This window comes from Denticeps clupeoides, chromosome 2 (genome assembly GCF_900700375.1).
Source record: "Denticeps clupeoides chromosome 2, fDenClu1.1, whole genome shotgun sequence".
In the NCBI taxonomy this organism is placed as follows: Eukaryota; Metazoa; Chordata; class Actinopteri; order Clupeiformes; family Denticipitidae; genus Denticeps; species Denticeps clupeoides.
This window is the reverse complement of record NC_041708.1, coordinates 16,929,610-16,951,908: the sequence shown is the minus strand read 5'-3', so window position 1 is coordinate 16,951,908 and position 22,299 is coordinate 16,929,610. Positions and strand designations below refer to the sequence as shown.

The window sequence follows — 22,299 nt, the reverse complement described above, 5'->3', positions numbered from 1 at the left end:
TTGCATTTTTGAGGAATAATTTTATTATTGAACAACAACCATGTTCTCAATGAACCCAAAAAAACGAATTAATATCAAAGCTGAATGTTTTTGGAAGTAGTTTTTAGTTTGTTTTTATTTTTAGCTATTTTAGGGGGATATCTGTGTGTGCAGGTGACTATTACTGTGCATAATTATTAGGCAACTTAATAAAAAAACAAATATATACCCATTTCAATTATTTTTACCAGTGAAACCAATATAATATCTCCACATTCACAAATATACATTTCTGACATTCAAAAACAAAACAAAAACAAATCAGCGACCAATATAGCCACCTTTCTTTGCAAGGACACTCAAAAGCCTGCCATCCATGGATTCTGTCAGTGTTTTGATCTGTTCACCATCAACATTGCGTGCAGCAGAAACCACAGCCTCCCAGACACTGTTCAGAGAGGTGTACTGTTTTCCCTCCTTGTAAAACTCACATTTGATGATGGACCACAGGTTCTCAATGGGGTTCAGATCATGTGAACAAGGAGGCCATGTCATTAGTTTTTCTTCTTTTATACCCTTTCTTGCCAGCCACGCTGTGGAGTACTTGGACGCGTGTGATGGAGCATTGTCCTGCATGAAAATCATGTTTTTCTTGAAGGATGCAGATTTCTTCCTGTACCACTGCTTTAAGAAGGTGTCTTTCAGAAACTGGCAGTAGGACTGGGAGTTGAGCTTGACTCCATCCTCAACCCGAAAAGGCCCCACAAGCTCATCTTTGATGATACCAGCCCAAACCAGTACTCCACCTCCACCTTGCTGGTGTCTGAGTTGGACTGGAGCTCTCTGCCCTTCACCAATCCAGCCACGGGCCCATCCATCTGGCCCATCAAGACTCACTCTCATTTCATCAGTCCATAAAACCTTAGAAAAATCAGTATTGGGATATTTCTTGGCCCAGTCTTGACGTTTCAGCTTGTGTGTCTTGTTCAGTGGTGGTCGTCTTTCAGCCTTTCTTTTCTTGGCCATGTCTCTGAGTATTGCACACCTTGTGCTTTTGGGCACTCCAGTGATGTTGCAGCTATGAAATATGGCCAAACTGGTGGCAAGTGGCATCTTGGCAGCTGCACGCTTGACTTTTCTCAGTTCATGGGCAGTTATTTTGCGCCTTGGTTTTTCCACACGCTTCTTGCGACCCTGTTGACTATTTTGAATGAAACGCTTGATTGTTTGATGATCACGCTTCAGAAGCTTTGCAATTTTAAGAGTGCTGCATCCCTCTCACTATTTTTGACTTTTCTGAGCCTGTCAAGTCCTTCTTTTGACCCATTTTGCCAAAGGAAAGGAAGTTGCCTAATAATTATGCACACCTGATTTAGGGTGTTGATGTCATTAGACCACACCCCTTCTCATTACAGAGATGCACATCACCTAATATGCTTAATTGGTAGTAGGCTTTCAAGCCTATACAGCTTGGAGTAAGTCAACATGCATGAAGAGGATGATGTGGACAAAATACTCATTTGCCTAATTCTGCACTCCCTGTACAAAAATGTACATGCATCAAATCTGTACATCAATTTTTCTTCCTGATGTTTTTCCGAAAATCACTTAATCAACTTGAGCCCTTTACAAAATGATCCAGTATTCAAAACTTTTCATGATTTTAACCTTAAATGGCAGTTTAATCCTTTGAATCATTATTTCTTAAAAAAAAAAAATTAAACAATAAATATTTTCCATATAACTAATAGTTGGGAGATGAGGCAATAGTTATAATTTGAGTATTTGTCATGTCAAAGATCAGCAATTTTTTTTTGATTGCGTTAGTATTTTTTATGCTGTGCCCCATTTCATCTTTTTGCACCCTCTCACACAATTTTTTTTCAATTTTTTTTTATAAATCACTAAGTCATCTTGAGCCCTCCATCATGGGTCATTATGGGGCACAAAATATGTATGTATGAGGATTTTATAGCGTATTTTGTGCGTCTACATTTTTGTACACAAAGAGTACCTGAGAATAGTCCTGAGGAATAGGGCACAAGGGTTACAAGGGTAAATTTAATCTATATATAGTACTGTGTATATAGTAGAAGTATATATAGTACTTCTGCCAAAACGTTTGCACAGTACTGTGTTTTGATTAAGGTTGTGTTCCCATTTGAAACCATATTATTAATAATTTGTTGTTACACTTTTTTCACAATGATTTCTTACCTCCATTGGGATCAAGGTTTTTAACAAAGCTCTTTGCAGCCTCAATGTTGTCTTCTGTTGCTGGGAGAAGTTCTGGCTTCCATAATCTTATTCTGCTGCTAAAAATTATGAGTCCAAAATAATCATCTTCATTTATGTCATCCAAAATTTTCAAAAGGGCTGATTGGGTCTGTAATTAATCAACAAGTCCATTCAGTCTGGCACACCTCAGTGAAGCATTGCTTAATCAGCACTTTTTGCATAATTTGAATATTAGGGTACCCTAATTGTTGCTGTAGCTGGAATTAACCTGTGTGTGCACAAGCAAAAACACATGTGCATAAGTATTCACAGCCTTTGCCATGAAGCTCAAAATTGAGCTCAGGAGATCAGGTTTCCCCTGATCATCCTTGAGATGTTTCTGCAGTCTAATTGGAGTTTGATTGGACATGAGATGGAAAGGCACACACTTGTCTATATAACGTCCCACAGTTGACAGTTCATGTCAGAGCACAAACCAAGCATGATGTCAAAGGAATTGTCTGTAGACCTCAAAGACAGGATTGTCTTTAGGCACAAATCTGGGGATGGTTACAGAAAAATGTCTGCTGCTTTGAAGGTCCCAATGAGCACAGTTTGTTAAAAAAACAGGATTCTTACATAAATGACTCTTCTTAGAGCAGGCTGGCCACAAGGGGCAACAGTTCATCATTCGACCCGACAATGACCCTAAGCACACAGCCAAGATATCAAAGGAGTGGCTTCAGGACAACTCTGTCAACGTCTTTGTATGGTCTAGCCAGAACCCAGACTTGAATCTAATTGAACATCTCTGGAGAGATCTTAACATGGCTGTGCACCGACACTTCCCATCCAACCTGATGACACTTGAGAGGTGCTGCAAAGAGGAATGGGCCAAACTGGCCATGGATAGATGTACCAAGCTTGTAGCACCATATTCAAAAAGACTTGAGGCTGTAATTGCTGCCAAAGGTGCATCAACAAAGTATTTCTCAGTTTTCTATTTCTAATAAATTTGCCAAAAGCTTAATTAAACTTAATTTAAACAAGTTTTCATTATGGGATGTTGTGTGTAGAATTCTGAGGGAAAATGCATTTGATTCATTTTGGAATAAGGCTGTAACATAACAAAATGTGGAAAAAATGATGTGCTGTGAATATTTTCCAAATGTCTACTTAATTGGAATGGATTACCTGCTGAATTTTTTTTCCCATCATTGACCCACTCTCATCAATAATGAAGATCACATTTTTTGGAATTCTTGGAATGTCGGAGGGTGCAAAGTAGTGGGCAAAGAAACCATTACTTGTCTTTAAAAAAGAAACAAAAAACATGCGCTTAGACCCCATGTGAAATTCTTAAAAGCTAATTTGTTAAGCTATTATATTTTATAAGATATATTGAACATCAATTCAATTGAACACAATATGATATGTTCCATACACCGTACCATCACTTCTCCCAGGGACTCTGGTCTCTCAACATCATAGAATATGTGCATATCGCCATTCAGTCCACTTTCTCTGCAGCCATCACACTGTGTCTGCTGCTCAAGTGTAGGATGAAAGTTTATCCATGCCTGAAATAAAAATGTTTTTTTTTTGATGACTGACTATATTCAATGTGAAGATTGCACACCACGCCAGAACTCAATTTGAGAGAAAATGGCCTCTCATGTTCTTGACCTTATTACTGAATGATTGTAATTACCTTAGACCTGGACTGATTATTTTATTAAATATATTTTGTTTCATGATGTAATTGTTAGTTGTTTTTAAGAAATGAGAGACATTTGCCCAGATAAAATCAGCATACTTGTCAGGATTGCCTGCAGCTGGGCTCCACACCGGAATGCAATCCTGACGCCCCATAAATGCCGGAAGTTTCCGCCCGTTCGGGGTCGCTGGCATTTTCGTGAACTCTATGCACGAACTTGACCTTGTTTAGTTTTATGTGTTTTAAGTTCTGGCAATCGCCACACGCCTACGGGTTAGTTTCAGTTCGTTATTTAAGTTAAATCGTTTTCGGCCACCGCGCCGCTGTTTATTTGTATTTCTTTATTGTTTGTATTAATAAAACCCCCTTCCCAGCATGTCAAACCTCTGCGCTTCCTTCCCCCGTAAGTCCGTAGTCGTGACAATACTTGTGCACATTGTACTGGAGTGTAACCTGGACAATACCTTTTGGTCGGCACGGTTGGCATGGGCGAGGTCTTTTAGTGAACCTTTCACATTCAGAGACCGGATGCCTGTTGTCTCATAAATGTTCACACCAATCTAGTAAAACAGTTAGGAAACATTTGTCAAATACTAGTGATAACTGTGTAATCTGATCAACAAAAACATTTGAAATAAATTTATGAATTCACTCATGGTATCAAATGTATATATCAGATCTATACATCTTACCCTAAAGTCTTTCACAGGTTGCATTGGTTGAGCATTAATAAGCAGCTCATATTTTCCAAGTCGACGTGAAAGGAGCTCTTCATAAGTCAGTTCAAAATCTACTTTCTTGTGAGCAGCAACTGTCACAGATGTTTTAAAGTGTTCCAGAGTCCTGCCCACTGAGCTGAGGAGGAGGCAATTACACACTTAATAAGGTTCAACACAAAGCCAGAGAAGCTCCATGAATCATTACAACATAACACTGAAGTGATTTTCATTGCGAAACACAGCAAAGCACGCAGTGACACAACGAAATGTGTCCACTGCTTTTTAGTCATCACTCTTGGCGAGCAGTGGGCAGCCATGAATGTCACCCGGGGAGCAGTGTGTGGGGACGGTGCTTTGCTCAGTGGCTCCTTGTCAGTTCGGGACTTGAACTGGCAACCATCTGATTACAGGTTTGTTTCCTTACACCGATATGCCAACCACTGCCCCATGGTAGTGGTTATCTTCTTCACTCAGTAGTTGTCAATACAACGCTATACTATACAATGCTCACACATGCCCTCAAAGGCACATGTAGCAATTCCTTTTACAATATTTTTTTCTAGATTTTTTCATTCATACAGCACTCATCTGTGGAAGTAAAATAAAGAAATCGCAAAATTATGGAATGTTAATAATGATTTCATCACATTTTCATCTATATTTATATGTAATATTTGTCTATTCATCTTTGTGTGCATTATCATACACTGCCCTGTGGCCAATCCATGTGTGAAAATTATGTCTGATGATCCCTGAACCATTCTTTCATTGTTACACATCAGAACAGAGAACCATTCACTGAAATTTTGTGGCCATTGAATCTAGGGTGAGAGCAATGGGGCATGTCAATTTCTGTACATACAATGCATTTTGTACTACAAAATGGATTATATAATAAAATATATAATAAGTTTTACACCAAACTGAGCACCCACCATTTTGTAGACAGAAGGCTGTGTTGTATGAATGACCAAAAAAATGTTCAAATGTTTGTTTTTTTTTTTTTTGCTTAAATGACATTCTGTGACAGACAAAATGACTTTTTGCTGACAAAAAAAATTGATTTAGACCTTTTTATGTTACCTGCATGTTGCTGTGCCACTAGCAGAAGGCTACTACTGAAATAAATGCAACTTTAAATGAATAAATGAAACTAAGTTTTCACCACTATGTGACTGATAGAAAACTCCTGTCTATAGGTTGGTTTCTGCAAGGCCAGGCATTTGTGGTAATGCTGTAAAGAGTTTCCACATTACATGATGAGTCCAGCACTTTGGCCTTGTGATACAGCCTGACTGTACTGCTGCTGGACTTCCTCTTTCTTTCTCACCTCACCGTCATATATCTTCCCATCAATGGTCCTATTTAAAGCAGAAAATAGAAATAAATACCATGTAAATAAAATAAATTACTTCCAAAAATTTTTTTTGTACACATGAATTTACCTAGAAAAGAGAACCCAATCTTATTTTTAAAATACAAGCTTATCACAATCTGAATGATTTCATTTTTGTATATTTTAATATATTTTCTTGAAGAAATTAAGCTGATAGTACAAGATCCAGTCTGTTATATATACTCACATTCTGAACTTGCTAATGAAGGCATTTTTTGGTATCTTCACATGGAAAAGAATCTCTGTGGGGTTGTTGTGACGGTTGGCAACACGACTCGAGATGACTGAGGTGGCATAACGACTTGTAACTGTGGAGTTGATGTGAAAACTGTAAATGTCCCAGTCAGCAGTCTGTGGAAAGAGAGGACAATACTTAAATACTGCATTCATGTTTAATATTAGATATAATGCAATTTTGCTGTAAGTACACATAAAAAAAAGAGTACAGAAATGTTATGTTGATGTAAGGTAGTGGCTGGAGTGCAACACAGGGTGGCGCTCTTATGTGGGATTTGTGAAGTTCTGAGGTCATTTCTGGGTAGGACGAAATCTTCCCTTTACTTGATTTCACATTTCTGGAAGATTTAACTGATGTGTGAGTAGACAGTAGTGGCATTAAATGCCACCGTGGTCGCCATCGCGATCAAGCAAAGAAAAGCTGCCTATGTCCGCTGTCTCTTTCTTACTACACCCTCCCATTAAAGCATCCTAATAGACTATGGTCATAGCTACATTGATTGCAATTCCTTCACAATTTCACAGGAGCTGATTTTGAGCAGTTTTATGTCATTGCCTGAGATGCACAGGGAGAGATGCTGCTTGTTCTCTATGTAGTGTGCAATAATGTTGCCAGATTTTACATTGTGTTAGGGATTGGTGCAGGGAAGGAAAGGAAGGACGCAAATAAATTTGATAAAATTGATTTCCATCGAGAATTTTTTGCGTAATTTTGTTGTCAGCACATTAAACTATTTAAAGAACAAAATATTTAATAAGAATACTTCATTCATTCAGAACTAGGATGTCTTATTTTTGTGTTCTCTTTATTTATTGAGCAGTGTACATTTGTTTATAGATGTAAGGTTCTTTACACACAAGTAGGACTTGTGATGGTATGTAACTGTAGCTGATAGTCTTTGTTAAACAGCAGTTGTTGGCTTAATTATTCAATTATCAAATCCAATAATAATAATTTTTAAATTTAATATTATTACCGTATAATTATTACAGTAAATTATTATCCCAGCAGCCCCTAATACAGAGGAATAACATATTAAAAATAAAACCAGGGAAAACCAGAGCAAACAGACTAGGTTTGGACAAATTGATCCAAATATTGACCAGAGTTAGTACTGGTATCAGATTAATTCGATATTTTCGATAAATTCGATAAATTATTTGCTTAAAAACTTTGCTGAAAAATCTGTAGGTTCTAATGACTTTCATTTTGTACAATTATACAGACAAACACCGTTTTTTTTTTTTGTAATACTAAGATCACTCTGAATCTCAAACCCTACCTTTTGAGTTACAGCTGACCCAGTGGAAACAAGTAAAAGACTGGATATGAGCAGGATAGCTGCTTCATCCATAGTGAGAAGTGCTGGTCAGACCAAACAACACAGCCTTTTTGTTGAGGACCAGGGTCCGCGGCACAAACATTTAATGATTAATCACTAACCGTAAGTTCCTGTACTGAAATGTACACAAAACAGTCATGTAGTATTGATTTATACTTTGAAAGGTACAACACAAATATGTTGCCGTAGTAGTTGATAAAGTAGAAACAAGCAAAGTTTAAGTCCTTGTCCAGATAAACACAACTTTCTCTAAAATGTGTTTACGGTTTCTGAAAAACCTGCGTCCACATGGAGCATTACCTGAAATGTTGTCGTCCACGCGGAGACGCAGAGTATGGCCCGAGTGCTGTCTTAATGCCCCTCCACACCTGTATGTGATGCGGTATTATCCCGCTTTCACGTCTTGTTTCGTGCCAAGTTCTCTTTTGTGTGTTCTTTTGCCAGAAAACGTTGTTGTTCTCCAGCCTTGTTTTTTCATTAGAGAGGATTTCCTGTAGTTGCTTTATGAGGTTACAATAGTGTTATCCACCATTGTTGTATGGTTGACTTGTTTGGGATAATAGGTCAGTGTCACGATCCGTTTTGGCAGGGGCAACTCTGCATCTGGAGTTCGGACCAGAGTTTCATGTTCGTCCCGTGTTAATGTTTCCTGATTGTTTTCACCTGTGTACGATTGTATACTGTGTACATAAAGCTGTCCAGTTTGTGTCTTTTCACAGTCGGATCATGTTTCCACTGTCCATGTTTTAGACCCCTGTTTCGTGACGTTGTGCTTATGCATCCATTTTTCCTCGCCGTGTCCAGCCATCGTTCCAGATCTACTGCCATTCCATGTCAAACCAGTGTTACACAATGACCCGACCACTTCAGGACGCAGCCGACTTCCCCCGATGCCACCATCTCATCTGGATTCCAGCTACGCACCTCTGGTAATCCTGCCAAGCTCCATGCAATATTTTAACATTTCTCCAGGCGTGACAGACTCTCGGAGGCCTGCGAAAGCTACCGTGGGGTTGAGAAGATTGGTCATACTTTCCATGTTTCTCCTGCCAATTCCGGAGGCGGGGAGTTCCGGCGAATTCATGCGGCTGGACCCCGATGGCCTACGACAGCTACTGTCAAACCAGTGTGGCAGTCAGATTGAAGGTTGGGCTGATACATCAAGGATGCGCAGCAGAACCAATGCTGAAATAAAGTCACTTTCAGACTAAACATCATAAGATGTTTAATTATGGTAATTATAGAAGCCACCCATTGTTTCCAGTTCATGTCTTGTACTTTATTATTATGCCAAACTAATCAAGGGATTAATGACCTGAGCGGCTGAGAACTGCCTGATCCATCAAAGCGACATAATGGGCATCAACACATCAGCATCAAAAGGCTATCATTTATTGATGGAATAAATTGTACACTATTTGAAATTTGAAATTATCTACTGGCCGACACTGAAAATGCAATGAAATTTGCATTGAATATTGTGACTGATTGTCTTTAGATTGCTGGTGACTTCATATTGTTGCTGTTCTCATTCCTCTTCCCCGCCGTTCCCTCGCCACTGCCAATCCACGCCTGCCCACTTTCTCAATGTAAGAACTAAACGTTATAATGCATAGTGTGCTTTCCCTGCTGCCTACTTCCCCATTCCTTCTGCATCTCCTGTCACTTCTGCCAATGCGCCCTCTGGCCTCCCCATGATAGCAAGATGCTATCAACCAGCTGCTCTCCATGCTGCAGCTGACCCAGCTCTCCACTCAGCTGCCGTCTTTCCATCTTCAGAAAAGATCACCTCTCGTTCCCTTTGCCTGCCACACTCCCCCCAAGCATCTTGGGGCTGGCTCTTTTCCCCCTTTACAATGTCAATGCGGCAGGCTGCAGAGGTTTAATTACCTAATGCTGTCAACATGGCCATGGTATGCAATACCTCATTCACTGGGCAGGCCATGGCCCGGAAAACGGGTTGTGGAGCCTGGGGTGTTTCGTTCTGGACCAGTCACTGAAAGTCTCCAGGGGGACTGTCCCTGTAACTACTGATTGTATGTTGATCTGGATAAGGGAGTCTGATGAATGCCTTAAATGCAAATGTAACATGGCAACCCCACTGGGATGCAAGATCAGGTGGAATATGTGGCCAGTCAATGAGGTGAGGAAACCAGCTAAGAACATGGCAAATGTGCTGGAACCATTGGGGCCGTGGGCGATGCGGCTAGGTGATGTGAAGACATATTTGGATAAAGCTTGTGGACAATGGTTGTGGTGTCAAAGTGGGAAGTGGGGATGCCCTAGTGCAGTGTGTGTCAGTTAGTATCAAAGATGAGAGCAGGTGAGCAGTGTCCCACTGGCACTGAGCTGTCCAACCAGTTGTCATCCTCAGTTCATACTCAGGCCAGAGGAGCAGCTTCCCAGTGGTCCCAGTTTGCTGGGCTGGCCAATGAACCTTGTGGAAAGGGGAGAATCCAGACTACTCACCCGGTCCTCCTGGCCTGTGGAAATTGGCTGTACCTCTTTGGTAGGTCTCTCATTCTGTAATTTCAGAGTGACTATATCAACAACAACAACAACATTTATTTCTTATATAGCCCAAAATCACATACAGTATGTCTCAATGGGCTTTCACAAGCCCTACAGTTGACACCCCCACACTTGACCCTTCTGCACACAAGGAAAAACTCCACACACAAAAAACTCTAGGAGAGAGAAAAAAAAGAAAGGAAGAAACCTTGGGAAGGAGTGATACAGAGAGGGACCCCCTTCCAGGGTAGAGTGAACCTGCAAATGTTGTCAGTGCAGGGTTGGGGATGATATAATAATAAGTCCTACAGTTGTAATATATGAGGCACCGTCATGTAAAGTGAAGTGATTGTCACATGTGATACACAGCAGCACAGCACACGATGCACACAGTGAAATTTGTCCTCTGCATTTAACCCATCACCTTGAGTGAGCAGTGGGCAGCCATGACAGGCGCCCGGGGAGCAGTGTGTGGGGACGGTGCTTTGCTCAGTGGCACCTCAGTGGCACCTTGCCGGATCGGGATTCGAACCGGCAACCTTCTGATAACGGGGCCGCTTCCTTAACCGCTAGGCCACCACTGCCCCATGTGGGAGAGGCACAGTTCAAGTGCACAGATGCAGACAGATGAGGCGAGCTGAATTCAGGATTATGGGCAGCAGTGCACTGTGAAAGGGAAGGGGGGCAGTGCTTGAGACATGAAATTGTGCTGTAGCGCCACAGGTCAGGTTAAACAGGATAACGAGGCTATGAATCCATCGAAATTATGACGGCAATTATAAAAGAACGGCAGCTAAAAGATAAATTTAAGGACCGGCAAAAAAATGCAATATGGAGTTACAAAGTCCTCTCTGTGACCAACAGTATCACACGTGTTGTGGAATACAAATATACAAACAGTGCCATTCTAGTTTGTGCCAATATTTCAGGGCTCAAATTCCAGTGCAGCACAGTGGGTATCACTCTGGTCCTGAAATATATTCTGAATTATTTGTTAAGAAAGGACCTCACAAATTTACAGTGAAGTTATTATAACATGTATTGTCCTTTATTTTGAGGGGGAATGTGGCCAGGAAGAGAGCAAGTTCTGTGTGTGTGTGTGTGTGTTTCTGAAAGAAGACAGAGGTGGCGGAGTAAGGAGCAGAGAGAAGTACCATGTGGGTGAAAAAGTTAAAAGGTTATTGTGAATCCTATTGGAGTGGTGTGTTTACTTGAGTTGTGTGTTTACAATTAACTTTAATTAAAACTGTATGCTTTTGAATAGCTCCGTGTACAGTGTGCCCCTGCCACTGCAACATTTATTATGGTTCAGCCAGGATTTAACCCTGTGTTGCTCCAGACAGGGGCGGTCCTAGCCAGTTAGCTCATTATTCGCAGCTCCTTATTCAAATTATTTCACCTTAAACACTGCAGGCTGGAATACTAGTTATTTTACATGGAAGAGGTGAGAATCTCCGCCCTCCAGGACTGTTTTGACTGCACAGACTGGAAGATGTTTAGAGATTCTGCCACCAATGACAACTCTGTGGACAACTCTGTACACAACCTCAGTCACCAGCTTCTTCGGCAAGTGTTTTGAGGATGTCACCATCTCCAAGACCATCATCACCCGTCCAAACCACAAACACTGGTTCTCTGCTAAGCAAGTTTTCACCTGGTGAATATCAGGGACTCTGCCTTCCAGTCCAAAGACAAAGAGGCTTATCCTACAGATAGAGCCAACCTGTCACAGGCCATTGAGGAGGCAAAGCAAGCTGATGCAGAGAAAATCAACAGTCACTTCATGTCTTCAATGGACACACGGCACATTTGGAAGGGAATCCAGACCATCATGAGCTACAAACCAACACATCAGGCATGCAGCAGCGACCCACTCCCTGCCAGATGAGCTGAAAGACTTCTTTGCACGATTTGAGGCAGAGATCAGGGAGCCACTGAGGAAGACAACTCCTTCTCCCAATGACCAGGTCCTCTGTCTTTCCACAGGAGATGTCAGGATGTCAGGAGTAAACCTACAGAAAGCAGCAGGACCAGTCAACATACCTGGTCGGGTACTACGGGAGTGTGCTGACCAGCTTGTAGACATCTTCACAGATATCTTCATTGCTGAGTTGTACCTACCTGCCTCAAAACCACCAAGATCATCCCAGTGCCAAAGAAGTTAACTGTGTTCTGCCTCAATGACTACCGGCCAATAGCACTCACACTCATCATCACAAAGTGCTTTGAGAGGCTGGTTCTGAGACACATGAACTCCCACAGAATCTGGACCCACTTCAGTTTGCCTAACGGCCAAACCGCTCAACAGATAATGCAATCACGTCTGCCCTTCACATAACCCTCTCCCACCTTGACAAAAAAGACACTTACGCCAGAATGCTGTTTATCGACTTTAGCTCAGTCTGTGTGTATAAAAATAACAACTCCAATGTCCTCAGACTAAGCACAGGTTCCCCACTGCTGTTCACTCTGCTGACATACGATTGTGCTGCACAGTACAGTTTGAACCACATCATCAAGTTTGCAGATGACACAACAGTAGTGGGGCTCAACACCAAAAATGATGTCGTTGAGCAGAAGGCCCTGCAGAATCTGGTCACCACACTGCTCTACAGCTGCTGCAAATTTTCACCAGATTCAAACAGAAAAAGAATCGGAAAGAAGCCCTTCACAAATTCCACAGATAACCAGAGGTTCTATTTTTACATTTTCCTTCGGTACTGTTTTTTTTAGAAATGGCCTATTGGCTTTTTGTTAAGTAAGAGAGGAGTAGAAAAAATTATAATTGTTGTCTCTGCATTTAGAGTTTATTTCTATTCTTTAAAAAGATAAATGTGACCTATTTAGTTTTAGATTGCATACGCCAGTGCAGATTTTTTTCTTTTGCCCATTCACTGAGTGTGTGCTTTTGTTGTTTTAATTTAATAAATATAAATTAAGATATATTCAGTGGAATGTATGGGTGTGTCACGTCCGCGAGCTGACAAGGGAAGGAAGCGCAGAGAGGGGACGTTCTGGAAACAATGATTTGAGCTGGGGAATGTCCAAGCAGAGGGAAGGTGTGTCCGCGACTGGAGCTGGAGAGGAGGATTCCCCGAAAGGCAGTCTCAGCAGCACGGTTGCTGGCTGTCGACTTCCTGTCGCCCTCTTCCACCAGCTTACCCCCGCGTTGCTGTCTTATTCCTCGCTGTCCGCCTCTCCCTCGTCTTCTTCCCCCCCCCTGGAAGTCACGTGGGACGTCACGGACCTCGCGACGATCACGAACGCACGTGATGGTCGGAACCATCCCGGCCCCGACCACCCACCACTACACGTCATCCTTGCTCTCATCATCGTCCGTGTCCTTCCACCGGTAGTCCCGTGGGTTGTCCACCCTACTGACATCCTGGATCCAGGGAGCGATCAGTACTTCGGCCATTCTGGCTGGAGGCCTGCCCATCTCCCCGCTGCCGGAACGGCTCTGTTGCCACTTCTGGGTTTCGCGGATTCTCCTGGGGTCGACGTCATACCGTGGCGGCGCTCGCCATGGCGAGAACAAACCGCTCAACCAGTACGTGGGGGTCGTATCCCGGTCACGGCGTGTTTCACCGCAGATCTCCCGGACCCTGCACTCACCACGACTGCCTGATTTCTTCTCCTGCATGATTCTCCTCCTCTGCCTCATCCGAACTGTAACTGCCAGACACTGCAAGAGCTTCTTTTCCCAAGCAGTCAGAGCTCTCAATGAACTGCCATCACCAAAAAAACTGAACAACAACACACTTTCAGCCTTATGCACCTGATTACATTTTGCACATCTCAATTCATTTTGCACATCTCTGCTGTTTATGCACGTTTGTCTTGTGTCCTGTTTCTCTTATAGAGATCTGTACAGTATTTAAGTTTTAGTTTTAGTTAGTATAGTTTAGTTTAGTGTGTGTGTGTGTGTGTGTGTGTGTATATATATATATATATATATATATACACACACACATATTATTTTTTTTATGATTGCTCTATGGGGGGTCTGCACTGTAAAAAAATGCCCGTAAATTTAACAGTAAATTAATGTAAAAAACCTACAGTAAAATTAAATTATCTAACTGTATTTTATTGTGTAAATTACTTAAAAAAACTGTAATTTGGTAAACATTTTTGTACCATATAAATTAACATATATTACTATTGAATTAACTGTTTTGGCCAGTGTAAAATATAACGCATGCATAATATACACTGTAGAGTACTGTGAAAAATATTTTACGGTGCAGTACCGTAATAATTTGAATTGTGGCGGTAAAACACAGGATGCCCTGAAGGTTTCCGTCCCACTGACAACAGCAAACATTTGTATATTTTTCTTCGCAACGTTTCCCCGGCTGTTAAATTGGTGAGTATATCTTACTTATGCGTATCTACATTGTTTTATAATGTTTAAAACACCTATATAAATTTGTCCAATCACAACTTCATCCAGGTTTCCCACCAACACCGCCGACATTTTCCCTCAGAGTTTCCCTCCAGTGCAGTGCAGACGGACGGGTGGCTCTCCATTTCAAAGCCGAGCAACTGGTAAATACTTTGGTTATGGTTAGCAATGGCTTTTCTTTGTGTATCTAAATTGTTTTATAATGTTTAAAACACCTATATAAATTTGTCCAATCACAACTTCATCCAGGTTTCCCGCCAAAACCGCCGACCTTTTCCCCTCAGAGTTTCCCTCCAGTGCAGCGCAGACAGACGGGAGGCTGTCCATTTCAAAGCCAAGCAACTGGTAAATGCTTTGGTTATGGTTAGCAATGGATTTTCTTGATAAATTGTCGTTTTAACAAACTTTGGTAAGGGGTAGTGAGCTTATTTTTTAATGATTAAAATTTTATTATTTCCAAAATTATTCATTCGTGTTTGCTCGTTTGCTTGTTAGAAAACAGTATACTGTACAGGCCATCTGTTGGGCGTATATTTTCCTTTTTTTTGTGGTATTTGAATCGCCAAGCCTATGAAGTTATCTGCTAGCCATGCTAGTAAGTCTGTGTGGTTCAGTAAGGCTAAGCAGTTTTAGCTGTAATAAGCAGTTTTAGCAGTATTTATCGATTAGGCTAATAATTGATTACAATTATTGTTTTCTGTGGGCTAACTGCCAAGTACTTCCCAGATGTTTAATTGCAATTTCTGTGGTAAATCGTCGGATACTTTAAGGGCTTATGTACTTCATTGCAGACTGCACCGTAACGAACCGCGCGCCATGTTCAAATGTGCAGACGCGACTGCGGGCGGACATTTCGCAACTATGGTGCGTTTAAGCTGCATTTCTATCAAAGGCATATCACACACGCCCTGCTTTGCCAGTAGAAACGTTTTAACATCTTTTATGTGTACTGAATCACTTTGCGACCACCAGTGTCTCGATGTAAAATAAGTGTTTGCTCACTTGAAAGAGCATATAATGGAAGGACGAGTTGTACAGTGTGCGGTGAAAAGCTGTAAAAAGACGTTTACAGTTAAATCCTCATTTACATGTCACATCTCAAGAAAAAATGAACAGTCTCTAATTTATGAGGTAGTTTCATTTTCATGGAGAGAGAATATCAACCAAAAATCAAGAAAAAACATGTTACGTAAAAGTTATAAATTAATTTGCATGTCATTGAGTGAAATATGTATTTGATCCCCTACAACCCAGCCAGACTTCTGGCTCCCACAGACGGGCTGTGTGCCCATAATGCACACAGATTACAATCAATCCATCAATTACAGATACTTCTGATCTTAATTCGTTATGTACTCGTTAAAGCACACCTGTCCACAGAATCAGTTTCTTCCATTCCAACCTCTCCACCACCATGGGCAAGACCAAACAGCTGTCAAAGGACATCAGGGACAAGACTGTAGACCTGAACGAGGCTGGAATGGGTTACAAGAACATCAGCAAGAAGCTTGGTGAGAAGGTGACAACTGTTTGTGCGATTATTCGGAAATGGAAGAAATATAAAATGACCATCAATTGCCCTCAGTCTGGAGCTCCAAGCAGTATCTTGTCTCATGGGGTGAGGACGATCATGAGAAAGGTGAGGGATCAACCCAGAACTTCACGGGAGGAGCTTGTTAATGATCTGAAGGCAGTTTTCAGTGGCCCAGAGCTTTTAAACTCTTCTCTTCTTTGGAAAAGAATGCCATTCATCAATCCAATGCACAGTTCCTATGTGAAATTTCTGTGTAAAGTGTTGGGCCAGACAGGTAACACTTGATACCATTTCTAATAGTTAAGGATGTTGAGGGGGCACAGAGATGATCACTATATACAGATATAAAACGTTTTTTGTTTCTGAAACAGATTTCCTGGCTTTTCTAAACTTTTTTTTTCTAAACGCAATATGGGTATAGCAGCCTGCTGAGCAATATTTAACGTACAACAGACAATTTAAATAAAGAGCTACTTCAGTGTCAGGTTCTACTTTGTGAGCTGCCAGTCAGAGAATGTCCTGGCACCCCACGAAGCAGCAGGCACACCTCGCAAAATGAGGGCACCCTTACTCCCCGCAAACTCCCCGAAAAGAAATCCGATCGGTGGCCGTGCAATCATGATGTCAGGGCATCATGGGCGCAATTGCTGGTATACGATCATTTTTCTCAAAATATGTTCATTTTAAGCTGCTGGTACCATACTTCATACCTGAGAAACTAGCCATCAGAAATAAATAGTACCTCTATGTGTTTCCTCAGATTAGATTGTAAGAGGAAATCGTATGGGGCTGAGGCAGGAACAAAAGGCATTGGAAAGTGAGTTCTTCTTCTCTTCTACAACTTTGAAAAAATCTCTAAGATAAACCATGGATGATCTGACAAACTGGAATATTGCAGGTCAATAGATGTGGGAGAGTTTCTCACGCTTTACATTTACTTGGTTACTATCCACCACTGGTTAGAAGCAGAAGTTAGAGACCATCACCCTCTCCTTACCAGAGCGTAACAAAATGTTCTTGAACTGTGCCTAGCACCAGTGTGTAAATCCTTACAGTCTATGTCAGCATTGATGTTCATGAAAGATCAATATCTCTTCTTTCAAAAATTATCTAAATGTTGCTATTAGGGCTTATACACAAATGCTTCAACGTAAGCACTGAATAAGTTGAATAAAAGAAGAAACGAGGGAGAGAGTGAGAGTGAAAGAATGTATTTGTCACATTCTGAGTCACACCTCACTAAAGTATTCAAGCTTATCTGCCCCACCCATATGTACACAAAACTGTGTGTATCTGAGAAAGAGTGGCAAGTGTTTGTGAGTGAGAGTGACTAGTATGTGTGTGTGTGTGTGTTGAAATTATGTGGAGTGGCCAAGTATCTGACAGTGAAGAACACGAGAGAAACAGGACTGTCATTCACACCAAATTGGAGTCTGCACACTCACTAGCCATAACTGACTAATCCCAATCAAGTTCAAGGCTGCCAGATTCCATACCCAGACATTGGCCCAGGATGAGGCACCAGCCTAATGCAAGGTGAGCACACAAATCATAATTTCAAACTTACTGCTGATGAACCACAGATCTACGGTAGCTCAGCTTCCCAAAAGAATCTGTCTACATATTGGATCCTGCTTGCCTTCAACAGTATTGTTCCCAACCAATGGAATTACACTCCCTGATCCATTCAAACAGATTCCATTGCCACCTTAAAACATGTAAAAAAAAACTGTACACTATAGCCTATCATCAATTTTCTATGTAATAATATGTTGTCATGCCACTTTGCTGCCTGTTACTTGTATTGTGTGTTGATTCCCATATTGATGCTATCTATTCTGTCACTGATACGGACACTCTGTTGATACGGACATGTCTGTTACTTGTATATATAGACTGTCGGTTCACATTTGTCTGTATCTGTACTATACAGTATATTGATTTTGTAAGCATGTTTGAGTTCTTGAAAAACCCAATATAAATAAAATATACAGGCCAGGATGAAATTATTTTAATCCCCAGATGATTTTGTAAATTTGCCCACTAGCAAAGACACGATCAGTCTATAAATTCTATAATGTTAGATTTATTTGAACAGTGAGAGTCAAAAAAAAAAATAGCTCTATTGTTCAAATTTTTATGAATGAAATAAGTATTCGATTCCTTTGCAAAACATACTTTTATTACTTTATTACGTTTTTTGGCAATCACAGAGGTCAGAGGTGTTTTAGTTGGCCACAAGGTTTTCACATATCTCATGGGGGATTTTGTCCCACTCCTCTTTGCAGATGCTCTCCAAATCATTAATGTTTTGTGTCTGGCTTTTGGCAACTCGAACCTTCAGCTCCCTCCACAGATTTTCTATGGGATTAAGGTCTGGAGACTTTAGGCCACTCCAATGTCTTATTATGTCATTGTCAGTCTGGAATACCCACCCGCAACCCATTTTCAATGCCTTGGTCGAGGGAAGGACATTCTCATTCAACTTACATGGCCCATTGATCCTTCCTTTTATGTAGTGCAGATGCCCTGTCCCCTTGGCAGAAAACCCATGCTTGATGGTGGTGAAGATTTGCTTGGAGTTTGAGGCAGCATTCCTCCTCCTAAAAATATGGCCAGTTGAGTTGATGTCAAACAGTTCATCTTTGGTCAATTTTACCCATCCTCCTCTGAATCATTTAGGTGTTCAGTGGCAAACCTGTACATGTGCCTTTCTTGAGCAGTGGGACTGTGCAGACACTTCAAATCTTCAGATTAGGTTTAGCCCTTAGCCTAGCATGGATCCCCACCCGGTTCCCGTACTTCCAGTTTCTCGCGCATTTCCCTCAGGCACCGGCATCAGGCAGCATCAGGGCCTAGAGGCCTGCTCTCCGCAGCAGTCCGAGTGTGTGCAGTTGTTCTTGCAAATCATCTTGTATGTCAGCAGGATGATGAAGGTGGAAGAGTTTTTACCGATTGTAGACAACTGACATCTTTTCCCCTGATGTTCATGTGTCTTTTTTGGTGCGCTGAAAAGCAGAAGAGTACAAAATAGCACCATTTTTGGGACCAGAGAGGCCGCTGCAAACTACTGCTACTTACCTTTTCTAGGCCATTCCATCCTTGTGCAGGTCTCTTGTCCCCGACATCCTTGGAAAGCTTTTTGGTCTTGGCCATGGTGCAGAGTTTGGAATCGGGATAGATTGATTGCTTCTATGGATGATGTTGTTTATACGTGTAATGAGCTGACAAGCTTTCAATGACAACTTCTTACTTTTATAAAATACAACTGGAAGCCAATAATTGATTACAATTATTGTTTTCTGAATCCTGTGGGCTAACTGCTAAGTACTTCCCAGATGTTTAATTGCAAGTTCTGTGGTAAATCGTCGGATACTTTAAGGGCTACCTCATCTTGCTGATTAATAGGGGATCAAATATTTATTTAATTCAAGTAACTGCTCTCTGTCTCTCTACTGATGATTTCTTTGTTAATGGACAAACTTACAAAACCTGGTTTAAATATTTTTTCCTGTCTCGCGCAGAGACAGGACATCTGGGCAAAAGGGATTTATTAGGAATAACAAAAGAAACGGCACAAGGGCCAAAACAAAGGAAACAAACCAAAAGAAAAACGCAGGGGTGAGGCACAAGGCCAGGAACAATAAACCAAAACACAAAGGCAAGGGAAATGTCCACATTAATGCAGCAGCAATGTCTGCATTCCACTTCACAGGTTTTATGGAGTCCTCCTTCTTCAGGTAAAGTGCAGCCCCTGCCACTGCATGGCCCTTTCGTTGGTGTGGGATCTTCGCCGGACCTCTCATGGCTCAGCCCTTTTTGCGTTTGTTGGGCCCATCTGGAGCCGGACCCAGGCCCACGCCTGACCAGCCCTGCTCACTGGCTACAGGAGGATCCTGCTTTGTCGCTTGCCTGCCCACCCCCATTCAGGAGAATCTCCAAACCCGCATACCACCCCCCCAAAAAAAAACTACGGGAGAGCTCCATCTGGCTGGATTCAGGGTCTCTTGTGGTTAAGCCACCACGCCCTGGACTGGCGAATGCAGGTCAAACACAAGACACACACAAACACACAGAGACAAAAAAGAACACTGGATCCTCTGGCTCTCACGTTTCCTCCTCAGGAGGCACAGCCAGGAGCATGTGAGGCGTGTCCCTCGGCAACCGTGGGGTGTTCATGCGCCAGTGCCAGGGTTAGCTGGTGTTCTGACAGGCTATCCAGGGCCTTTAGGGAACGAGGTGTAGTGCTGCAGCGATCACCAGGAGTGTGGCTGGTTCAATTTGTTTTGATGAGGCCAGGACCGACCGATGGCTCGGGTTCAGGCCTGAACAACTCCAGAAACTTGTGTCCGTCTCTCCCTACACCTCAGCCCCGAGTTGACCCAGTCACACGCAAATGCACCATGTTAATCTTGTCTGTGTCTGTGAGAGAGGGAAAAGCAGCAAAATACACACATATACCTGCTGCTCCTCATAACGATACGCGTAGACTGGAAACTTTCATCTTGGCCAACAGGGGGCTGGGCGCTTCTCCAGAGGCAGTGGTGGGCGTGTGGCATGGAGCTGACAGCGAGGGCCGCACAAGAGGGTGGTGGGCGTTCTCTGCAGCCTGCGGGGGCGCTGGTGCTGCACTACCGATCTGCTGGGGAACTTCCAGGCCGAGGGTAGGTGGGTCCATGATCGGAGCTAGAGAGGCAGGTTCCCCGCGAGGCAGTACTAGCAGTGCAGGCTGGCGACTTCACGGATTTTATGGAGTCCTCATCCATTAAGTCTAATTGGTGTCAGTTGGGATGGACCAGGATCCATAATCAGATGTTCGGGCCTCATAGCTTGTGTGTATTAAGTACCATAAGAAATGTAAAAACATTACAAGAGATTGGCGATTGTAATTGTTGTTGGTCACTACAGTGCATATAATGCAGCTGAGGACAGTTTGTTGATTTGGCATTTTTGGATTTTCAGCAGTTCAGGCATGTTGTACAGCAATGAGTTCCATTATGCGTGAGGGTTCAACAATCACAGTGTCCATGTGATGGATGCTATCAGCTTGCCACCCCCTCAACTTGTCAGAAACAAGTACAGACAGGGAATATTGTATGGGAATATTACACATGTTAAGGCATGTAAATACACTGTAGCTACAAAGGAGCACACATCTATTCAAACTGAAGTCCAGTCTCTATGGTACTTAATTCTTAAGTCACTTAATCTGACCTAGGTAGCAAAAAAGGTACAATACTTTTACATTTACAGCATTTATCAGATGCCCTTATCCAGAGCGACTTACAATCAGTAGTTACAGGGACAGTCCCCCCTGGAGCAATTTAGGGTTAAGTGTCTTGCTCAGGGACACAATGGTAGTAAGTGGGATTTGAACCTAGGTCTTCCGGTTCATAGGCGAGTGTGTTACCCACTAGGCTACTACCACCCTAGCATGTATCTTCATTTTTCAAACCTAACTGAAAAATTATAATAAAGGGGGACTAATTTAAACTTTCTCATGGTTTTGTAAACTTACAATGATCTTAGTGCCTAGTGGAGAATGTGTTTCAGGCACCATCTGAATCCAGCACCATCTGGAATCATCTACTGTTACCTCAAGGCTATCATACATTCTAATACACAGGAAAAAAGGAAGGTGAATTCTGCACCCTGCAGCTTCTCCGCTAGATGTTACATACTGCACCTTTTAATTACTCTGGTAGATGTACAGTTTAGTGCAGTTAGAGGTATTTTACCTGTATTGTACATGTACAGTGCTGTCACTTCTGGTCGTAAAGGTAATCCATGTACCTGCATTACTGCTGCAGGGCTTGGCAGCTTGCAGCCATCATCACTCAGTACTCAGGGGACAGCACTGAATGTGGGTTTACCTGCTTTCCTGCTTATCTGCTGCTACAGATCAAGGGTGTGTTCCCTCTAGGTGATGACAGCTGTTTTTCCTGCATAATTGCCATTTACATGAGGACTGATACAATTTGAAAAATGCTAAACATTGTTCAGTTGTTCTAATGCACCAAGTAACCTAAACAATATTCACTTATTCTACAGAAATCTATTAGATCCCCTTTCATGACAGGCTGAGACCTTTACCCCCATCTTGCACACAGCTGCAGCTTAGAACCAGCCTTTAGATAAGGTAATTAGATAAGCTAATTATGTTCATATATGTGAATAAATGTACAAACTACATTATAATGTAATTCTATTGCAGGGAGAGCTCAGAAAAAAAAAGGGT

General features: G+C 42.0%; 1 protein-coding gene, 1 long non-coding RNA gene and 1 other non-coding gene across 5 annotated transcripts in view; 1 reads left to right on the top strand and 2 right to left on the bottom strand.

Annotated features, from left to right (window-relative positions):
* Window positions 1–6,666, bottom strand: part of LOC114768623 (inter-alpha-trypsin inhibitor heavy chain H3-like) — a 15,869-nt gene extending 9,203 nt beyond the window's left edge. The window contains exons 1-8 of the mRNA XM_028961004.1: window positions 6,655–6,666; window positions 6,216–6,379; window positions 5,889–5,993; window positions 4,606–4,768; window positions 4,378–4,473; window positions 3,648–3,776; window positions 3,391–3,507; window positions 2,197–2,365 (exon numbers count right to left, since the gene is read on the bottom strand). Coding sequence (XP_028816837.1) covers window positions 2,197–2,365; window positions 3,391–3,507; window positions 3,648–3,776; window positions 4,378–4,473; window positions 4,606–4,768; window positions 5,889–5,993; window positions 6,216–6,379; window positions 6,655–6,666 — 955 coding nt within the window. The remainder of the gene's footprint in view (window positions 1–2,196; window positions 2,366–3,390; window positions 3,508–3,647; window positions 3,777–4,377; window positions 4,474–4,605; window positions 4,769–5,888; window positions 5,994–6,215; window positions 6,380–6,654) is intronic.
* LOC114784652 (uncharacterized) lies at window positions 6,365–21,265 on the bottom strand. Of its 2 annotated transcripts, XR_003748896.1 has the most exons (4): window positions 19,143–21,265; window positions 18,552–19,069; window positions 10,078–10,131; window positions 6,365–6,379 (listed from the first exon to the last, which is right to left on the bottom strand). It is a non-coding gene; the product is annotated as an uncharacterized LOC114784652 (long non-coding RNA). The 2 variants fall into 2 exon arrangements; XR_003748895.1 differs by lacking the exons at window positions 6,365–6,379; window positions 10,078–10,131 and having other exon boundaries at window positions 18,222–19,069.
* Window positions 14,235–22,299, top strand: LOC114784651 (uncharacterized). 2 transcript variants are annotated; one of them, XR_003748893.1, is made up of 4 exons: window positions 14,235–14,670; window positions 14,777–14,872; window positions 20,578–20,725; window positions 22,113–22,299. It is a non-coding gene; the product is annotated as an uncharacterized LOC114784651 (transcript). The 2 variants fall into 2 exon arrangements; XR_003748894.1 differs by lacking the exons at window positions 14,235–14,670; window positions 14,777–14,872; window positions 20,578–20,725 and adding an exon at window positions 21,683–21,984.